Source organism: Callospermophilus lateralis, chromosome 15 (assembly GCF_048772815.1).
Source record: "Callospermophilus lateralis isolate mCalLat2 chromosome 15, mCalLat2.hap1, whole genome shotgun sequence".
NCBI classification, from domain to species: domain Eukaryota; kingdom Metazoa; phylum Chordata; class Mammalia; order Rodentia; family Sciuridae; genus Callospermophilus; species Callospermophilus lateralis.
The window spans coordinates 41,208,522-41,228,425 of NC_135319.1; the positions used below are offsets into that span (position 1 = coordinate 41,208,522).

A 19,904-nucleotide genomic window follows, 5' to 3' on the forward strand; every position below is an offset into this window, starting at 1 on the left:
TTTTGATTAAAAATTTAACATTCAGTGGTATTGGTCTTTACAACCATTGTGAGTTGTATGACTTTAAAATTCAGTGTTCTCCTTTTTTAATGATACAATACTAATCTTTTGGAACTATGGAATTCAAATTTTTTTCCTTTATTGGAGATTTATGTTTTCGTTCTGACCTTTTCTTTGATTTATATTGTATAATGCTTAAGAATTTTATAAGGTTTCTTGGTGTTGTTGCTTATTTATTTATTTATTTGTTTGTTTGTTTGTTAAAATGTGGGTCTTACTATATTGCCCAGGATGCTGCCAACTCCTGTGCTCAAGTGATGTTCTTGCCTCAGCCTTGGTAGCTGGGAAGATAGGTGTGTTCTTGAAGGCATTTTATGAGGAATTTAAAGGTACAACCCCAGATTTTAATTTGTTTATAACTGTCAAAAGAAATACTTATAAGGAAGAAAGTAAACACAGTGTCCTTTATGATTGCAGCAAGTTATAATTTTAATAAATTTTGTATAATGCTTTTTAGTGGTTGTAATATGACTACTTTATGTCTGTTGATCTAGGTATACATGTGGGGAGTACATCTGTATCTATAGATATAGGTAATATATATATTTTAAAAAATATTTTTAGTTATAGATGGATACAGTACTTTTTTTTTACATTTATTTTTATGTAGTACTAAGGATTGAACCCAGTTTCTCACATATGCCAGGCAAGTGAGCCACCACAGAGCCACAGCCTCAGCCCCAAATTAGATATATTATATATCCAGACATTCATAAATTTAGATGGATATATTGATATATAATGTATAGATCTATATACATATAACGTATACATATACATATAGAGAAAGCATATATGTTTATTTGTTTTGTTTTGTTTTGTTTTTGGCAATCGTATGGATATAATCAAGAGCTTTCTGTTCTATCACTGAGCTGTGTCCCTGTCTCATTTTTTTTTTAATATGTATTTTTGAGTTGTAGTTTGACACAATACTTTTATTTTATTCATATATTTTTATGTGGTGTTGAGGGTAGAACCCAGGGTCTTGCATGTGCAAGTTTATTGCTCTACTGCTGAGCCACAACCCCAGGCCCCACCCCCTCCACCCCCAACCCTGTCTCATTTTTTATTCTGAGACATTGTCTCCCAAAATTGCTTTGGCTGATTATGACCTTGTGATCCTCCTGCTTCCCCAGGATTACAAGTCTGTGCCACAATGCCTGGCATGGTTTCATGTTCACAAGTGGTATTTTCTTTGCAGTATGAAATATATGTAAAGATTGTGGCAATAGTGGCTGGGTTATGTCAGTGGTAGAGCACTTGCCTAGCATGTATGAGGCCCTGGGTTCAATCCTCAGCACTACATAAAAATAAAATAATAAAATAAAGGTATTCTGTCCATCTGTAACTAAAAATATTTTTTAAAAAGATTATGGCAATATATATTTTGGTGTTTTATCTTAAGTAATGTCAGTCTAGAAGATATGACATTCTAAATACTTGTTATTAAGAGTCTTTTTCCTTCATTGTAACCAGAATTTGTTTTGGTCAGTTCACTTCCCCACATCTCATCCAGATGGATCTGGTATTATATTCTTATAATATCATCTTTTCTTTTCTTTCTGACTTTATGTGTGTGTGATATTGGGGTTTGAACTCAGGGCCTCAAACATACTAAGCAAGTTTCTCTGCCACTCAGTTACATCCCCAGCACCTACTTTTTTCTTTTAACTGGCAATAGAGGCCGGAGGTACTATACCACTGGGCTGCATTGCCAGGCTTTTGTTTTATTTTTCTTTTTTGGTACCAGAGATTGAACCCAGGGGTGCTTAATCCCTGAGCTTCATCCCCAGCCTGTTTATATTTTATTTTTATATTTTATGTAGAGACAGGATGTTGATGAGTTGCTTAGGGTCTTGCTAAATTGTTGAGGCTCCCAAGCCACTGGGATTATAAGTGTGCACCACTACCCTACGCCTGCCTCCTCAGTCCTTTTATTTTTTATTTTGAGACAGAGTCTCATTAAATTGCTGAGGCCTGCCTCAATTTTGTGCTCTTCCTGCCTCAGCCTTCTGAATTTCTGACATTATAGGTGTGCAACACTGTATCCAACTTGTTGATTGTTTTTGTACTCTTGATTTTTGGACTGTGATCTCAACCTGTTGTGGTCTACCCCCTTTTCCATACTGGAGATTCAATCCAAAGTATTCTACCCATAAACTATATCCCCAGCTTTTTACTTTTTATTTTGCAACAAGTTCTCTCAATTTGTCCAGGCTAGTCCTGAACTTTATTTTCTCCTGCCTCAGCCTCCAAAGTAACTTGGGTGTGGCCACTGTATCCAACTTATATTGTTATTCTGATAAATCAAGAAATGTGGATTTTATTAAAGGCTGGAGTGAGACTCTGGATTTACCTAGTACACATAAAAAAGTGGAGGGGGTCAGGGAATTAAATAAAGAAAGGAAAGTGAATTTAAAATAATACGTAAATACATGCAGGACATCTAAAAGAAATAACGCAAACTTGATTTTGGTGTTTATTTGTAATCCAAGCTACTCAGGAAGCTGAGCCACAAAGATCTAAAGATTCAGACCAGTTTCAACAATTTAGAAAAGCCCGTTTTCCAAATAAGACATAAGAAAGATTTGGGAATATTTCTCAGTGGTAGTGTCTCCCTCGGTTCAATCCCCAGTACCAAATAAAGTAAATTAAATGATACAACATAAAATAAAAGGGCATGGAAGGGCTGGGGTTATGGCTCAGTTGCAGAGCACTTGCCCCTCACCTGTGAGGTACTGGATTTGATCCTCAGCACCACCTAAAAATAAACAAGCAAAACAAAAGGGCATGGGATGTCTGTGGATGCAGATTGTGTTTTTAAAAAATTTAGTTTAAGGGGCAGGGTTGTGGCTCAGAGATAGAGCCCTTGCCTGGCACATGTGGGGTCCTGGGTTTGATCCTCCTCAGCACCACATACAAATCAATAAAATAAAGGTTAAAAAAATTAACCTAAATATGGTGGTGCATACCTATAGTCCCAGCAGCTCAGAAGATGAGGCGGGAGGATTTACAGGTTTGAGGCCAGGATCCCTTAGCATTTTATAGAAACCTTACCTGATGAGGGATGTAGCTTCCTGGTAAAAGCACCACTGGGTTCCATATCTAGTGTTGGGGAAAAAAAAGAAAAAGAAAAAGGGAAGAAGATGAAAGCCAAAGGATGAACAAAAGTTTCCCAGAGAAATGTAAGTGATAGAGTATATTTAGGGGTGTACAAGTTTGGTTACTGCCCTCTGAAAAAAATTTTTTTGAGAGAGAGAGAGAGATTTTTTATTTTGATTCAGGGTTTTGTTAAATTGCTGAGGCCAGCCCTGAACTTCCAGTACTCCTGCCTCAGTTTCCAAAGTTGCTCAGATTACAGGTATCCCTGTACCTAGCTATGGGAAGGTTTTTTTGTTTTTTGTTTTTTGTTTTTTTTTTTTTTTTTGTCTGTCGTTGTTGTTCTCGGAATTGGAATCCCCAGTGGTTCTTAAATATTGAGTCACATCCCCAGCCCTTTTTTATATTTTGACACAGGACTTTGCTAAGTTGCTTAGGGGCTCTCTAAGTTGCTGAGGATGGCTTTGACCTCATGATCCTCCATTCTCATCCTCTGAGACACTGGGATTATAGACAAGTGCTACTGTGCCCAGCTATGGGAAGCCTTTGATGTCAGAATTTGGTGGATATAATTTCCTGAATTTAGTAACAACTTTTTATGCTTGTAGAATTTATTAGGTCTTTATAATAGGACCAGATACCAGTTGAAAAAATAGAAAAGTGCTGAAAATTAAAAATACTGCTTTTTCCTCCACTTCTGTCCTTCCTTGTAGTCACCCAATAACCAGTGTCTTCTGTGCCTTTTCATATATTAGGTGTACATTTAGGTATATACCAATCCTCACCTCTTCTTCTGCAAACACAGAAGTTGTTTTCCATACATTTTTTCATCTTTCTATTTTCACAATTTGTTTGGACTATTTGCCATTTTAGTACACAGTATTTTGATTGGCTGCATGGAATCCTACAGGGTAGACATACCATAGAATCTTTTTTTGAGGAGGAGGTACTGATTTTGAACTCAGGGGCACTTGACCACTGAGTCACATTCCCAACCCTATTTTGTATTTTATTTAGAGACAGGGTCTCACTGAGTTGCTTAGTGCTTCACCTTTGCTGAGGCTGGCTTTGAACTCAGAATCCTCCTGTCTCAGCCTCCAGAGCTGCTGGATTACAATCCTTTGCCACTGCACTGGGCCCATAGTATCTTTATTCATTCATTCTTGCTTAGTATCGAAATGTTCTTATAATGCAAACCAAATAGATCATGAGCAAATATATTTATTCAGTTCATAGTTTTATTCTTATTAATAAGTAGTCTAAATCTGGGAAATATTTTCAATGATTAGGTATAATAACAAGAGACAATAAGATGAAGATTGTAGTTATTGGGGGAATAAAAGGTGGAAAAAACAGACTAGAACTATATTTATATTCATGATTGGAATGTTCCAAGGAGCCAGGTGAAATAGGACTATTGTATCAAATTTCTGCCACCTAGTTAGAAAGAGACCAGAGGCCTAGTTATGGAGAAGGATGTTGTATACTGTCTCAAATATAGTGGGTGATGGAGTCAGCCTAGGGATCCTTATGTCTACCCCTCACCTCCAAGTGGTAAATAGATACCACACCTTTATTACATTTTTTTTTAAATTTTTTTATGTTGATGGGTCTTTATTTTATTCATTTATTTATATGCAGTGCCAAGAATCCAACTCAGTGCCTCACACATGATAGGCAAGCGCTCTACCACTGAGCCACAAACCCAGCCCTATTTCATTTATTTTTATGTGGTGCTGAGGATGGGACCCAGTGTGTCACATGTGGGAGGTGCTCTACCACTGAGTTAACCACCTAGCCCAATGCTTAGGTCTTGAGACATTTTTGAAGGGGGCAATAAAAGACTAGAACTGCTGTGGGTGGTGGCATATGCCTATAGTCCCAGCAATTTGGGAGATTGAATCTGGAGCATCCTAAGTTTGAGGTTAATCTTGGCAATTTTGGCAGGCTTTGTCTTAAAAAAGGACTGTGGATAAAGTGAGTGGTAAAGTTTCTTTGGGTTCAATCCCTAGTACAAAAAAACAAAATGAAGAATGCAATGTTTGTTACAAATGTTTGAACACTCATATAGAGTTTAAAACATTCTTGTTTGAGCCATTGTGGAAGGTCTATGTGTTCTCCCCATTTAAACTCTATTTATTTATTTATTTGTTTATTAAGATAAACTCCAAGGCTTGGCAATGTTGCTCAGTGGTAGAGCATGTACTTATGCATGCTTAAAATGGGAATCATCTTCAGCACCTAAAAATTAAAATAAAAACTAGTACAGTGGTACATCCCTGTAATCCCAGAAACTTGGAAGGCTGAGGAAGAAGAATAGCAGATTTGAGCAATTTAGGGAGACCCCCAGCAACATTATGAGACCCTGTCTCAAAATAAAAGGCCTGAGGATGCAGTTCAGCAGTAAAGTACCTCTGGATTTAATCCCTAGTATGAAAAAAATAATAATAAAATTAAATAAACATCTAATTTTTTTATTAAAAAATTTCCAAACAGATCTAGAGAATCCTATAATAAACATTACTGTAACCATTATCTCAAGTCAGCAATTGTCATTTCTATGTATGAACCTTTGGAAAGTACAAAGTAACATCCTTAATGTTAAATTTCTTACTGATAAGAGCATTCCACACAATCTTGCCATTATTGGGATTCCATTCTATTTTCTAATATCCTCTTAGACCCCAAATAAAACAATTTGGAGCCTAGAGGACAACCACCAAGGCTTGCCCTCTAGGGACTAAAGTCCAGATTGTGGAGAAGGCATTGCAAACAAGTAAGTGTACTCAATTGATTTGATAAAGATCTGTGTAGAAATAGTAAAGGAAGAAGTGTTTAGTTTTATCTGAGTGAGCCTGGTTAAGAAATGACAGAGTTCTCTGGTCACCTTTTGTCCAGTTCTGGAGAGATGAATAGGGCCATTTGGGGCTTATTAGAGGAGGGAGGGTTTAATGGCTAAATAAAGGACATTCTAGGTTGAAGTTATTCCTTCCAATAAGCTACTTAAAATAACCTGGAAGCATTCAGCAAGAATGTTGGGAGGAGCTGGTGTGGGGATACTGAGGTGGCAAGTCTGTAAAATTTGCAATTGTGGGGCTTGCTTGCTTTTTCCTCTGGGGAATGGTGGTTCTTGAAGTTACCTTACCTGTTCAAATTTTTATTTTTCTTTCTTTCTTTCCTTCCTTCTTTCCTTCCTTCCTCCCTCCCTCCCTCGCTCTCCCTTCCTTCCTTCCCAGCTTCACTCTTTCTTCTTCTTTATCTTTATCTTTTTCCCCCCTCTGTCTTAATCTACCTACATTTCTACTTACCCAGGGCTTCAAACATGCTAAGCTAGGACTCCATCACTGAGCCATATGCCCACTCGCCTACCTAGTTTTTGAATCTTTATGGTGTTTTTACCTCTGGACCAAACTGGAGGAAGCATGGCATTCTGGGCTGGCACCATCCAGAAATTTTAGCTTTTTAGGAGGTTGAGGCAGGAGAATCTTAAATTCAAGGCCAGCCATAGCAATTTAGTAAGGCCCTGTCTCCAAAAATAAAAAGATATTACAATGTAGCTCACTGGGAAAGCACACGTGGATTCCAATATTTACTACTTGAGTAGAGGTAGTGGTGGGGGTCAGGCATGTCAACAAAGGGGACCATTCAGGGGCTGTTTTAAAATCTGGTTTTCCAAATTTTTTTTTAAATTTATTTTTTAGTTTTAGTTTACATCTTTGTTTGTATGTGGTGCTGAGGATCGAACCCGGGTCGCATGCATGCCAGACGAGTGCGCTACCGCTTGAGCCACATCCCCAGCCCCTAAAATCTTAAAGTTCATTAAATTTGTCACCCCAGGACACTGGTGAACCTTGAGCAGTTTCAATATAGTGGTGGGGAAAAATATCTAATTATAGTGGATTATTATTAAGCTTGATGGACAGATGGTCATTACAGAATTATTTGGAGATGATTAATTATGAAATGATGTAGTTGCATAGGGTGGGAGCTAATTTTTATTGGAAAGTTATTCTGGCCTCAAACTTACCTTCCTCCTGTCTTAGCCCCCCCCAGTAGAAGTAATCAATTGCTTGTGTCACTGAGCTTCTAAAAAAAAAGTTTGTTTAAAGAAAAAAAAAAGTTTTGTTTGCTTAAGATAGAAAAGACTTGAGTTTCTTATACTCTGTAGGAATGAAGCCAGGAAAGGAAGATTTACAGATCTCAAAACTTTGGCTCTCTGATTTGTCTTTTCTATGTAAACACCTCTGTGCACATCATCACCAGCCAAGTGCTGATGGAGCCTATGTTCTTAGAAAGCCAAGACAGAAATGGACATTATTTTTCTCTTTAAGGAGAAAGTTGATTTTAAGGAGAAGGTGGCTGCCTATAGACTCAAGGTCCTGTGGGCAAAAGTCCAAACCTTTCTTTGATGCCTTGTTTAAGAATTAACTCCTTATCTAATGACCTTTTGGATGGAATTAGGCAAGGTCCAGGAACATTATCTTTAATCTGGGGAGCATTCCAGACAGGAGAGATAGAGACCAAACCTTAGTGGAAAACAGGATTTGTCTGGGAATGAATTTCTAGAAATCTTAAGAAGCTGTGCAGGTATATTTTTAAAGACAGGGTCTTCAGGATCTGTGAGGATAGCTCCGTGATATAGCACTTCCCTAGCATGAGGGATGCCCTCGGTTTGATCTCTAAAAATGCAAAATTAAAGAAAACAAAATATGGAGGATGGGGCTGGTGTTATTTATACCTATACCAATGTATATCTATATTAATCCTAGCTAGTTTGGGAGGCTAAAGCAGGAGGATCATATGAGGCCTGGAGTTAAAGACCAGTTTGGGCAACATACCAAGATTTTCTTTAAAAATAATAATAATAACAACAATAATAAACTGGGTCTTGGGAATTTGCCTTTTATGGTGAGTCTATATAAGTTGCATTTGTAAAACTAGTGACATTGAAATTTTGTCACTGAGTTAGGTAATCTGGAATATATAGGTGTTTTTTTTTTTTAAGAGACAGAATTTTTTAATATTTATTTTTTAGTTTTTGGTGGACACAACATCTTTATTTTCATGTGATGCTGATGATTGAACCCAGCACCCCGTGAATGCCAGGCTAGCGCGCTACCACTTGAGCCACATCCCCAGCCCATGGAATATGTAGTTGTTTTAATTTGTTTACTGTTTGCTTCTACTATTACATCCTTAAATACGAATATCTCCTAAGTATAAATTGAAAATTTAGAGGAAATTTTTAGGAAAAAGATAAAACATGAGGGATATCCAGAAATAATGAGGGTTATAGTCCAAGAAAAACTTGACCTTTTACTACCTCCTCCAGGATCAATGTCCATATGGGCTTCTAAACTTGCTGAGTTTCCTGAATAACTTGGTATGTACTCTGTCTGAATATATTGACTTTGGATATAAGGTGCCAGTATTTTGATAAGCAGTGCTATTATGCCACTACTCAGAATTAATGTACTTTTACAAATAGTTGAATTAAAAAGCATTGAGGACTGGGTATATAGCTCAGTTGGTAGAGTGCTTGCCTCATAGGCACAAGGCCATGGGTTTAATCCCCAGCACCACTAAAAAAAAAAAAGGCATTGAGTTCAGAACAATAATTCCCATAATCTAAGAAGCCACTAAAAAAAATTATGTTGTTCTAAGTGTCCACTGTAATTTTAAACTTTGTTAATTAGTACCAAATTGAACTTGTTGTAATTGTTCTCCTGAATTGTTGCTTTTTTTTTTGGGGGGGGGTCAATGGATCTTTGTTTTTATTTATTTATGTTCATTACTGAGAATTGAACCCGTGCCCCCACATGCTAGGCAAGCTCTCTATCACTGAACCACAACTGCAGCCCCTTTTATTTTTATTTATGTATTTTCGTGGTACTCTGGATTGAACCCAGGGTCACTCTACCACTGACCTACATCTCCAGACCTTTTTATTATCATTTTCAGACAGGGACACACTAAGTTTCGCAGAGTGTCTTCACACTTGGTATCCTCCTGCCTCAATCTCCCAAACTGCTGGGGTTACAGGCATGTACCATTAGCTGAGACTTCTTTATATTAGGATTGCAGAAAGGTTTGTCCTTGTCCCCATGCCAATCCAATAATGAGGACAGGGTTTTGAGAAAAAGGAAAAAGGTTTGTTGCTTTTCTGAAAGCAGTGGTTCTGCCCATCCACAGGAACTGGGGGGATTTTAGAGAGGTCATTCAAGGGCTATATTCCAAGTTTTCTCTAGCCTGAAGTTTTAATTCACTTGTTAATTTGGGTGATAGTCCTGTCTGTGATCTTCTGATACCATCCCCAAAGTCTGAATTACCTGTTCCTTGGGGTAGGTATGTGCTCAAGGACAGATAACTCTGCCTAGGGTGAGGAAGAATGGTTATTGAGTTTCTGCTGAGATTGGGGAGAGGGAGAGATTAGACAATAAGGAGGAGCAGGGAGAGAGGAAGAGAAATAAATGTCCACTTTAAAAATACATTGCAGTGACAGAGCAGCAAGGGCTATATTCAAAACAAAAATTGGACCACGGTTACATTTATTGAAACTATATCGGGCTGGGGATGTGGCTCAAGTGGCATGCGTGCGGCCCGGGTTTGATCCTCAGCACCACATACAAACTAAAAAAATAAATAAATATTAAAAAATTCTCTCTCTTTAAAAAAAAAAAAAGAAAGAAACTATATGTAACACCAGGCATAGTTCACAGGCCTATAATCCCAGCAACTCAGGAGGCTGAGGCAGGAGGATCACAAGTTCAAAATCAGCCTCAGCAATTTAGTGAGGCCCTCGTAACTTAGTGAGACCCTGTCTCAAAATAAAAATGCTGAGGCAGTGGCTCAGTGGTAAAGCACCCCTAAGTTCAATCCCTTGTACCCACCCACCCCACCCCCCTTCTCAAGAGAAGGGGGGAAAAAACAACAACCTGGAGCAACGATTTGCTCTAGGATATATGGGTATAAAGCATGAAACTGGGAGAGTACTCAAGGCTTGTTTGATTCCAGCAAAACCCATATTCTTAAATATATATATGTAACAGGTCAAGTGACTGTGGCTGGAGAATTTCAAGTTCAGGGCCAACCTGTGGGATTTATCTAGACTTATCTAAAAAAAGAATGAAAAAAATCATGTATAATGAAACAGTTAAGGCATTAAAAAAAGGTGGAAAGATTAACTCAGGGAATGCTGCAGAGGGCTGTTAACCTTGCAAATGGGTGAAATTGATCTTGAGAAGACAGAAGAATAAAAAGGATTAGACTTCACTTTGGAGTCCTCTAGGGATAGGCTGGAGAAAACCCACTTACATAGGGGACCTGAAGTGCGGGTGAAGCTCTAGGGAACACCAAGGCTTTAGGGTTTTTTATTCTATAAAGACCAAGTCTATAGTATCTTCGGACTTTGACAGTTGAGAAAGTCATTGCAAAATATGCTGTAGGATAGTTTTAAATATTTTAATAAAAGGGGAAGATGCTAGGATGATTGCCAAAGTTGTGTGCAGGTTTAGGTTCTTTTTTTTTTTTTTTTAAGAGAGAGTGAGAGAGAGAATTTTTTTAATATTTATTTTTTAGTTTTCGGCAGACAGAACATCTTTGTTTGTATGTGGTGCTGAGGATTGAACCCGGGCCGCAGGCATGCCAGGCAAGCGCGCTACCACTTGAGCCAAATCCCCAGCCCAGATTTAGGTTCTTAAATGGGTTTTTTTTTTTTGTTTTGTTTTGTTTTTTTTTTTTTTGTCTTTTTGAAATGCAGTGATGGCCCATAGTCCCAAAGAAAGGAGACCGAGGTCCGTATAAGGTTTAGTAATTTCTAGATTTCTAGATTTTGAGTCAATATTTCAATTTACACTGTCTATGCTTTAGAACCCTTTTTCTCTATTAACATACTGCCCCTTTTCCAGCCTCCCTTCACTCCACCCTTGAGTTAATAAAGGACTTTGGATTTAAAGATCCAGTGGCTAGATTAGGGTGGAGTTTTTGTTGGGTGTTGCCATGAAAAATTAGAATAAAAAAGAAGCCTGTAGTGAAGGGGAAGTTGGAAACTTCTCTAGTCTCCACTGTAGCTCCTGGAAGGTCCAGGCATACAAAAGTCACCAGAAGGTGGGGTGAGTGAAGATCCTGTACTTTTCTTTGACTCCAACTAAGTGGGTTCAGCTGCTGTTTATGGACAGAGTAGAGACAGATGGAAGAATATTGGGATGAGAAAAGTTGCTAAAGTAAGTGGCTGGAATTGATCATGGAAAATGAGGTATTTTTTTTTTTTGCAGGTTTAGTTTGAAAGATAATTCTGGTTTTGGTTTTGCATTAGATGTTCATTTTATATTTTTGGTACTGGAGATTGAACCCAGGAGTGCTTTGCCACATCCCCAGCCCTTTTTATTTTTTATTTTGAGACAAGTGTCTCATTAAGATGCTTTGGACATTGCTAAGTTGCTGGGCCCAGCAGTGAACTTGGAGTCCATCCTCTTACCTAAGCCTCCCCAGTCACTGTGATTATAGGCGTGCAACACTGCAGCTAGTTTATTTTTTTTTTGAGACGGGCTTTTAGTAAGTTTCAGAGACTAACCTTGGATTTGTGATACTTCTGCTTGAGCCTTTGGAGCTACATATTCATTTTAGAATTCTTCTCATTTTAGAATCTTTAGGTAACCCTTTGGGTACCTGCTTAATCTTCCCTTTGCCTTTTGGGGGACTGGGCTGTGGATATTGGGAATGTAGCCCAGTGAAGCTTGTTGAGCTATGTTCCCAGCCCTTTTTATTTGTTTTGGTAAATTTCTTAGGGCTTTGCTAAATTAGGGAGACTGTCCTTGAACTTGCATCATCCTGCCTCAGCCTCCAGAGTTCTTGGGAGTAAAGGCATGCTCCACCACACCAACTTTCCTTTGCTTTTAAATTTGGTTTTCTTAGAAAGCTCTATTTCAGTGTTAAACAGTGTTGTGAGTGTAGCTCTGTCCAAGCATGCCTCTGGGTTCAATTTCCCAGTACTACCAAAAAGAAAAGAAATAAAAATGAAAAACTCTTGCTTCTGGGCTGGGGTTGTGGCTCAGTGGTAGAGTGCTCACCTAGTACTTGTGAGGCGCTGGATTCGATCCTCAGCACCACATAAAAATATATAAAAATAAACATTGTGTCCAACTACAACTAAAAGTATGCATTTTTCTTATGTATTCTTGCTTCTAACCTTCCTACTGTCAACATGACAACTAGTATTTCTTTTTCTTTTTTCTCAGCATACTAGGTAATAATTAGTTTCTTTTGTATGTGTGTGTGTGTGTGTGTGTGTGTTGGGGGGGGTGCTGGGGATTGAACCCAGGCCCTTTTGCATGGGAGGCAAGCACTCTACCAATTAACTGAGCTATATTCCCAGCCCTTCCTTTTTATTTTTTTCTATTACACAGGCTCTATGTTCTATTTATTTTTGGTGCTGAGAATTGAGCCCTATGACCCCAGCTTGCTAATCAAGTGTTCACTCCCAAGCTGCTCCTCCTTCCCCTACCAGACTCACTTTTTCCTTTTTTTACAGTATCTAACATCAAGCCCTCTATCACTGTGGTACAACCCCAGCCATTTTTCTTTTCTTCTGAGGGAGTATCTTGCTAAGCTGCTTAATTTTTTTTTTCAGTTTTGCAATTATTCTGCTTCAGCCTTCCGACCACCTGGGGTTATAAGCCTATGCCAAACCAGCACTGGGTTCAGCCCTCAGTTTTTAAAGTACCAGTGTATCCTGGACAGCTTTGCGTATTAGCAATGGGAAATTTTTTTTTTAAATAAGTTTTTTTAAAATAAACTTTAGTTGTAGGTGGACACAATACCTTTTTATTTTTGTGTGGTGCTAAGGATCAAACCCAGTGCTTCACACTTGCTAGTCAAGTGCTCTACCTCTGAGCCACAACCCCAGCCCATAGCAATGGAAATATTTTTACTCTTTTGTGGCTACCTAGTACTATGTAGGCATCACAATATACTTCCTATAAATGAACATTTGGATATATTTAATCATTTGTTATAATAACCTTCAAAACATTATATACATATATATATATAATGCTTTTACATGTATATTATCTATATAAAATACACTGTCATTATGTACAATTTTAACAGTACAATAAATCTTCAAATTTGAAATTGTTATGTTACAGGATACATCGAAAAACTCAGGAACTTGAGTACATGTAGTTCAGTGTTAGAGTGCTCATGTAGTGTGCCTGAGGCCCTGGGTTTGATCCTGTCACTGCCAATAAATAGTTTTACTTCTTTTGATTTGTTTTATTTTTGTTTCTGATACTCAGAATTGAACTCAGGTCCTCATGTATGTTGTATAAGTTCTCTACCACGCAGCTACACTCTTGAGTCTTCCTTTCAAAATTTTTTTTTATAATTAACTATTTTTTTCTTGTGGTATTGGGGCCTTGTACATGCTAGGCAAACACTCTTTATCACTAAGCTACAACCACAGTCCTCTCCCTGTTGTTTTTGTTTTGTCTTTAATTTTAAGACAAGGTCTCCATAAATTGTCAACATCTCAAACTTTGAGATCCCTCCTGCCTCAGCCTTCCAAATCACTGGGATTGAGTTATCATGCCAGGCCTAGATTATTAACTTTTGATCACACCTGAACTTGAATTCCCCACCCTACAGAGATATCATAGGCACCCAGTTGCAATATAAACAGCAGGTATCAGACACAGATTAACCATGTAAGAACATACATGCACACACATTTAATAGAATGCTTTTGTAATTCAGTGGTTACTTTTGAGAAAACAGAAAAAGGAAATATAACTGGCTTCCACCAAAATGGAATCCACCAACCTGTTTCTATGTATGTATTTACTTACTTATTTTGTGTATATCATAAGATATTGAATCCAGGGATGCTTTATCATAAGCTGCTTCTCCAGCCTTTTTTGTTTGTGGGGCCTAGGGCCTTGCTAGATTGTTTGGACTGGCCTTAAACTTGTGGTCCTTTTCCCTCAGCCTCCTGTAACTCCTGTGCCATAGTGACCTGCTCACAAAACTGTTTTCTAAGTCTTACTTTAATAGATGGCTGTGTCAAGGCATGTTTTCACATATTTACATATCTATGGCACCTAGTGTTTTAAAGTGATGGAATAAACTTAGTAACAAAGTTCTGCTGTTTTTAATTAAACTCATTAATTAATATGAATTTGTTACGAAGATCTTCTGGTACATAATTATTAAAAGGACTTCAATATATCATTGTTGGGCAATGTATCCTCAGTGTACTTAGATATGCATATCTGTAAAAAAGAAAAATGAAACTCCCCATTTTCAGTTCCATTTTGCAGTGATAGCATAGTGTTAGCATTTTTGGTTTTATCTTACTGGTGTTTAATCTGGGCTAGATAAATGTTATTTGGTCTCACAAGAAAAGGGATAACATCATATCTGCACTTGTTTATTTCATTACTGTTACATTATAGGTGTCAAACCCCATGCTACCCCCACCACCTTGTGTTGGTGATCAAAGCCAGGGTCTTATCTAGTGTGCCAGCCAAGTAGTGTTACCACTGAGTTATATTCCCAGCCTATTAATTTTATATGTATTGAGGAGGACTATCTTTCCTTACTCATCTTTGTGTTTGTAGGTGTTGTAAATTTTACACGAAATTCACATTTTTGTTTCCATAAATAGTTTTACTGGAATAGAGCCACTTTTTTTTTTTCTCCCAAATTATCTGGCTGTTTTTTTCCCCCCATTATAACAGGAGTAGTTGTAATGGAGATGTATGGGCTATAAAGTCCAAAATGTTTATTCTCTATCCTTGACAGGAAAAGTCTTCTGTACTCTGATATAAGCCATGTGTATTTTGGCAAACTGACCATCTGTTTATCCTGAAACCTCTTTCCTTTTTAATAAATACCTGTGTTTCAAAACAACTGTAGTGCCTGGAGCAGTGGTGCATGCCAGTAATCCCATTGACTCTGGAAGGCTGAGGCAGGAAGATCACAAGTTCAAAGCTAGCCTTAGTGAGACCCTATCTAAAAACAAAAAATAAGAAGGGCTTTGATATGCCTCAGTGGTAAAATGCCTCTGGGTTCAATATCCAATACCTCTGTGTGTGTATGTTCGTGTTTGATGCTTATTTTGACTAGAATTCATATATATATATAAAATCTTTGTTGTATTCTATGAAGTTGGGATCAAAATTTCCTCTAGTATTGAGAAAGAGATAACTTTTGCTAGGCATGGTGGTTCAATCTGTAATACCACACACATACCAAAAAAAAAAGCCAGATATTTTTAACTCTAGATATACCCAAGTCTGTTAACTTATCAACTACACAGTGAATTTGCTCAGTGGTTAGTTTTTATAAAAAATTTATTTTACATTGCTGAATATGGAACTTAGAGTTTCTGAAATGCTAAGTAGTTATGTATGTTGTATTGAGTAATAAATTGTTGATTAGTCAGTGTAGAAATTACGGTAGTGAGAATTAATGGAGTATAAGTATACCTAACAAGGTAGATGTATCTCGAAAGTGTAATGTAAACTTTGAAAATAAGCATAAGAAATCTATGATGTGCTGGGTTCAGTAGCACATTCTTGTAATCCTAGAAGTTTGGGAGGTTGAGGTAGGACAATAGCCAGTTCAAGGCCAGCCTCAGCAATTTAATGAGGTCCTAAGCTAACTTAGTGAGACCCTGTCTCAGAATACAGAATGAAAAGGAAAGGGGTGTAATTCAGAGTCAAAGAATCCGTGTTTCACTCCCCAGTACCAAGAAAGAAAAGAAAGAAGTCTATGATCTTACTTATCTGGACAATATTTATCTGTTGAAGCCTGATTGAAGACAGGACAGAGGAGTTTCTTGCTTAAGAACTGGGTACATCACTATTCATTTTGTGAAAATTCAACAATTAGGATTTGTATTGTTTTTGTATGTAAGGTTTTTGTCAATTCAGTTAGCATTTAAATGATTGATATTGCCCACTGAATGAAGCCAATATTAAATATTTTATAACTACATATGGAAAAAGGAATGGATGTTTGTTTAAAAGACATGTGATTTTGAGCTGTGTGTGGTAGCACATACCTAGAATCCTAGCACCTCAGGAGATTGAGGCAGGAGGATTGAAAGTTAAAAGCAACAAAGATTTGTTGAGGACAACAACCAAGTGAGACTCTGTCTGAAAATTGAAAATAAAAAGGGATGGAGATTTGGCTCAGTTGTTAAGTGCCTCTGGGTTTAATCCATGGTACCAAAAAGAGAAAAGAAAATAGACATGAAGTTTTGACATTAATCTGCATGACATTATGATAGTTTCTAATTTTTTTTCTCTCATCCTCTATTCTACTTTTTGGTATTTTATGATTTATCTGAATGTATGAAAGGCAGAAATAACAATCTTTTAGGTTATATCCACAGAGACTTCACATTTTGTTGCTATTAAATTATAAAGTTCCTTTTGTTGTAACATTGATATTTAAGTAGTTAATACGGGTAATTTCTGTATTTATTTTACAGGTAGATTTTGACAACAAATCAGTAAATGGCCCCAAGTCAGAATCCATGGAATACAGCAGATGTGGTTATGGGCAAGAAAACAGTTTGGAATTGAACACACATCCCCTTGAAAATGTAACTAAAAATGAAGAAAGCATGACAGGTATCAAGGTGGAGAGGTGGACACAAAACAAGAAAATACATTTAACAGATCAGGTCAAAGGAGAAAGTATAACAGAGGCTGAAAAATCAAAAAACTCTGAAGATGACGAGGAAGAAATTAAACCTCCTAAGTTGTTTGTACCAACAATAAGTAATGGCATTACAAATGTACAGTGTTTACCAAGTGAAACAAATGTATCATTTAACAAATTTAATATTGAAGAATTTGATAAGTCTTTGGAAAATAATCCATGTAAATTTTTGAAAGATACTGCCAATCATAATAATGCCATGAGCTCTATTCCTTCTAGTGCAAGTGGTGGTCATCTCAAGGGGAAGAGTCACATGTTACCCTTCCCACAGCCTGGCTTTAACTGCACATTCGCTGAAAATTCTGCAAACTTAAATAGTCATACTAATGCACACAATGAAGGTGATCAACCAAAACCTCCTGAGAACATAGCAAGTAAAGAAACAATAGATGGGTCTCCAGTTACATCATGTATTTTATCCATGATGCATGATAGGAATTTAACTATAGAACAATTGGTCGCCATAGAGGCCCTCACACAACTGTCAGAAACCCCATCAGAGAATTCTTCACCATCGAAGTCCGAGAAGGATGAAGAAACAGATCAGACTACAGCTTGTTTCCGTAATAGTTACAAAGTTTTCCTCTATTCTGTAACAAAAGATCTCCATGACCCAAACTCACCAACCCTTCATAACTGTCCACCTCTCCAAAAGGAAAGTTCATGCAACACAGTAGTGTTCAATGGCCAAAATACCATGTCCAAGTCACAGCACAGCTCAGCCACTAACCAAGCATCTGCAGAACCACATGAACATTCAAAAGTATCAAATTCGGACTCCCCTTTTTCCCCAAAATCAAATTCATCTAATATTGATACCAATAAAAGTGCATTGGAAGGCAGAACTAGTCTTAATGATTGTTCTACAAATTTGCCTCGCTTGTCGCCAAGAAGTAATAAATTGGAGCAATCTAACCAGTTATTGGACAGTAATAAAAGTTTAAATTCAAAAGATGATCCATCAAGTCAAGATGTATCCTACAGTCAAATTGAAGAAGATGTTGCAACACAATTAACACAACTTGCATCAATCATTAATTTCAACTATGTAAAACCAGAGGAAAAGAATATTGAAAGTACCCCAACAAGCCTTGTTCCATATAACGTGCAGCAAAAAATTAGTCAGGAGAAGGACACAATTCAACAGAAACCACCACCAAGTGTGCAAAATAATCAAGCTCCATCATTACCAAAGCGAAAGAACACATCCCAGAAAAAGACAAAATCTAACCCATCAAGAGATCGTCGGAAAAAGAGGCCTCTAGCTATAAACTGTCAAGAAAACGAGCAGAAGCAGCAGGAGCAGTTGTCCTATGAGTATAGTAAGTTACATGATATTTGGGTAGCATCCAAATTTCAAAGATTTGGTCAATTTGGGTCACATGATTTTCCTATTCTGCTGGGGAAAATTCCTCATTTTGGTAAAGTACTCAAACCACTGACTCAAGCCAGTTTATCCCTACAACAGAAAAAATTATTTCCTCCACTCACTCAGATAAAATTTGAGAGATACACTGAATCAGTACAGCAAAAAATGATGAAGGTTGAACCATTGGATTCTCTCCCATTATTTCCTAACAAAACAGAATCTGATGAGCAGCAGTTTACAGACAAAGCTTGTAATTCTCAGGTACAGTCATCAGTGAATGTCAATCAGAAAGCTCATCTTTTGCCCCAGGCCTCCTTTCCACCTAACCAGTGTGCTAATGTGATGGCTATTGATGACCAAACACAGTTTCAAGAAGATGTTCAAGAGCATCTTGTGCATCAGAGACTGACAACATTGCCTGGTGTCTGTTATGAGACACCCTTACCAGATCCTGCACATATTCTCAGGAATGTAAATGCAGGAAGTTCAGGAGGAATTAGAGTGGTTTCTATCAAAACTGAAGAGACGGTCTGTTCATCTAGTGTTGAAACATTAGATTTTTCACTGGTAGACGGTGTACAGACAAGTTTTAATTATCCCGTGAACTTTCTTAGTAATTCTGCAAAAAAGCTGGCGGCTGCAACAAAAGAATCAGAAGCTCCAGCTTGCAACTGTCTTGGTAAGTGCTTGTATACATGTGTTCTTTCTTCTGCAGAAATGGTCACACATCCTGACAGACTAAATGAATCCTGTCTGATTCACTGAATAATATTCTTTCCCCCATAGGTAAGGTGGACTGAATAATTCTGTACCCATTTTTCTGTTAAACATTTAATCCATTCTGCTGAGAAAAGACAGATATTTCAACTCATAGTGCAGAAAAGTAAAGGTAAACTTTCTCTCCAAGCAAATGTCTCAAGTTGCTGGACATGATGGCACAGACCTATAATCCCAGCGAGTGAGAGAGGAGGATTACAAGTTCAAGGCCAGCCTCAGCAATTTAGTGAGACCCTATGTCAAAATAAAAAAGGTCTGGGAAGTTGGTAAAGGATTCTGGGTTAGATTCCTCAGAACAACATCAAAAAAAAAAGTCTCAAGTTTAGTGTCATAGCCTAAGAAGGATTTCTTTAATACTTTATTAAAGACTAATTGTTCTCCCAATATTTAGAAGAATTTTGACTTACGAGGATTTCATTAAAAACTTTTTCTGGTTAGCTAGTACATGCATATAGAACTTAAGAAATAACTATACAAAGTCTCATCCACTTAAGAATCGTTTATATCTTTTTCAGCCAGGTTCTAGTGCTTCTCTATTTTGCAACTGAAAATGTGTATCCATGTATTAAGAAATTAGTTACTGCTAGAATTCATAAATCTTTTTTGAGTTTTAATGTATTTTAATACTTATTCTGCAGATACTAGTTTTCTATTTCAGTGGATAAGTTTGTCCTAGTAGGGGGGTCACAGTATATTTTGTGCCTGAGGAGTCATTGAAAGAGAATATTGAGAAATTAATAATTTTTTTTTTTAGTACTAGGCATTGTTAATAATGATGCTTACCATTGAGCCACATCCCCAGCCCTTTTAATTTTTATTTTTACAGAGTCTCACTAAGTTGCTTATGGCCTTGCTAAATTGCTAAGGC

General features: G+C 37.3%; 1 protein-coding gene and 1 non-coding gene across 6 annotated transcripts in view; one reads left to right on the forward strand and one right to left on the reverse strand.

The window, feature by feature from the left end:
- Nucleotides 1-19,904, forward strand: part of Tet1 (tet methylcytosine dioxygenase 1) — a 104,675-nt gene that overhangs the window by 46,429 nt on the left and 38,342 nt on the right. For 3 of the 5 annotated variants that reach the window (XM_076834681.1, XM_076834683.1, XM_076834682.1), the window contains one exon: nucleotides 16,658-18,938. The exons of the other annotated variants lie outside the window; for them this stretch is intronic. In XM_076834681.1, coding sequence (XP_076690796.1) covers nucleotides 16,658-18,938 — 2,281 coding nt within the window. The remainder of the gene's footprint in view (nucleotides 1-16,657; nucleotides 18,939-19,904) is intronic. 5 annotated transcript variants of the gene reach the window in all.
- Trnag-ccc (transfer RNA glycine (anticodon CCC)) lies at nucleotides 12,454-12,530 on the reverse strand. The gene has a single exon. It is a non-coding gene; the product is annotated as a tRNA-Gly (tRNA).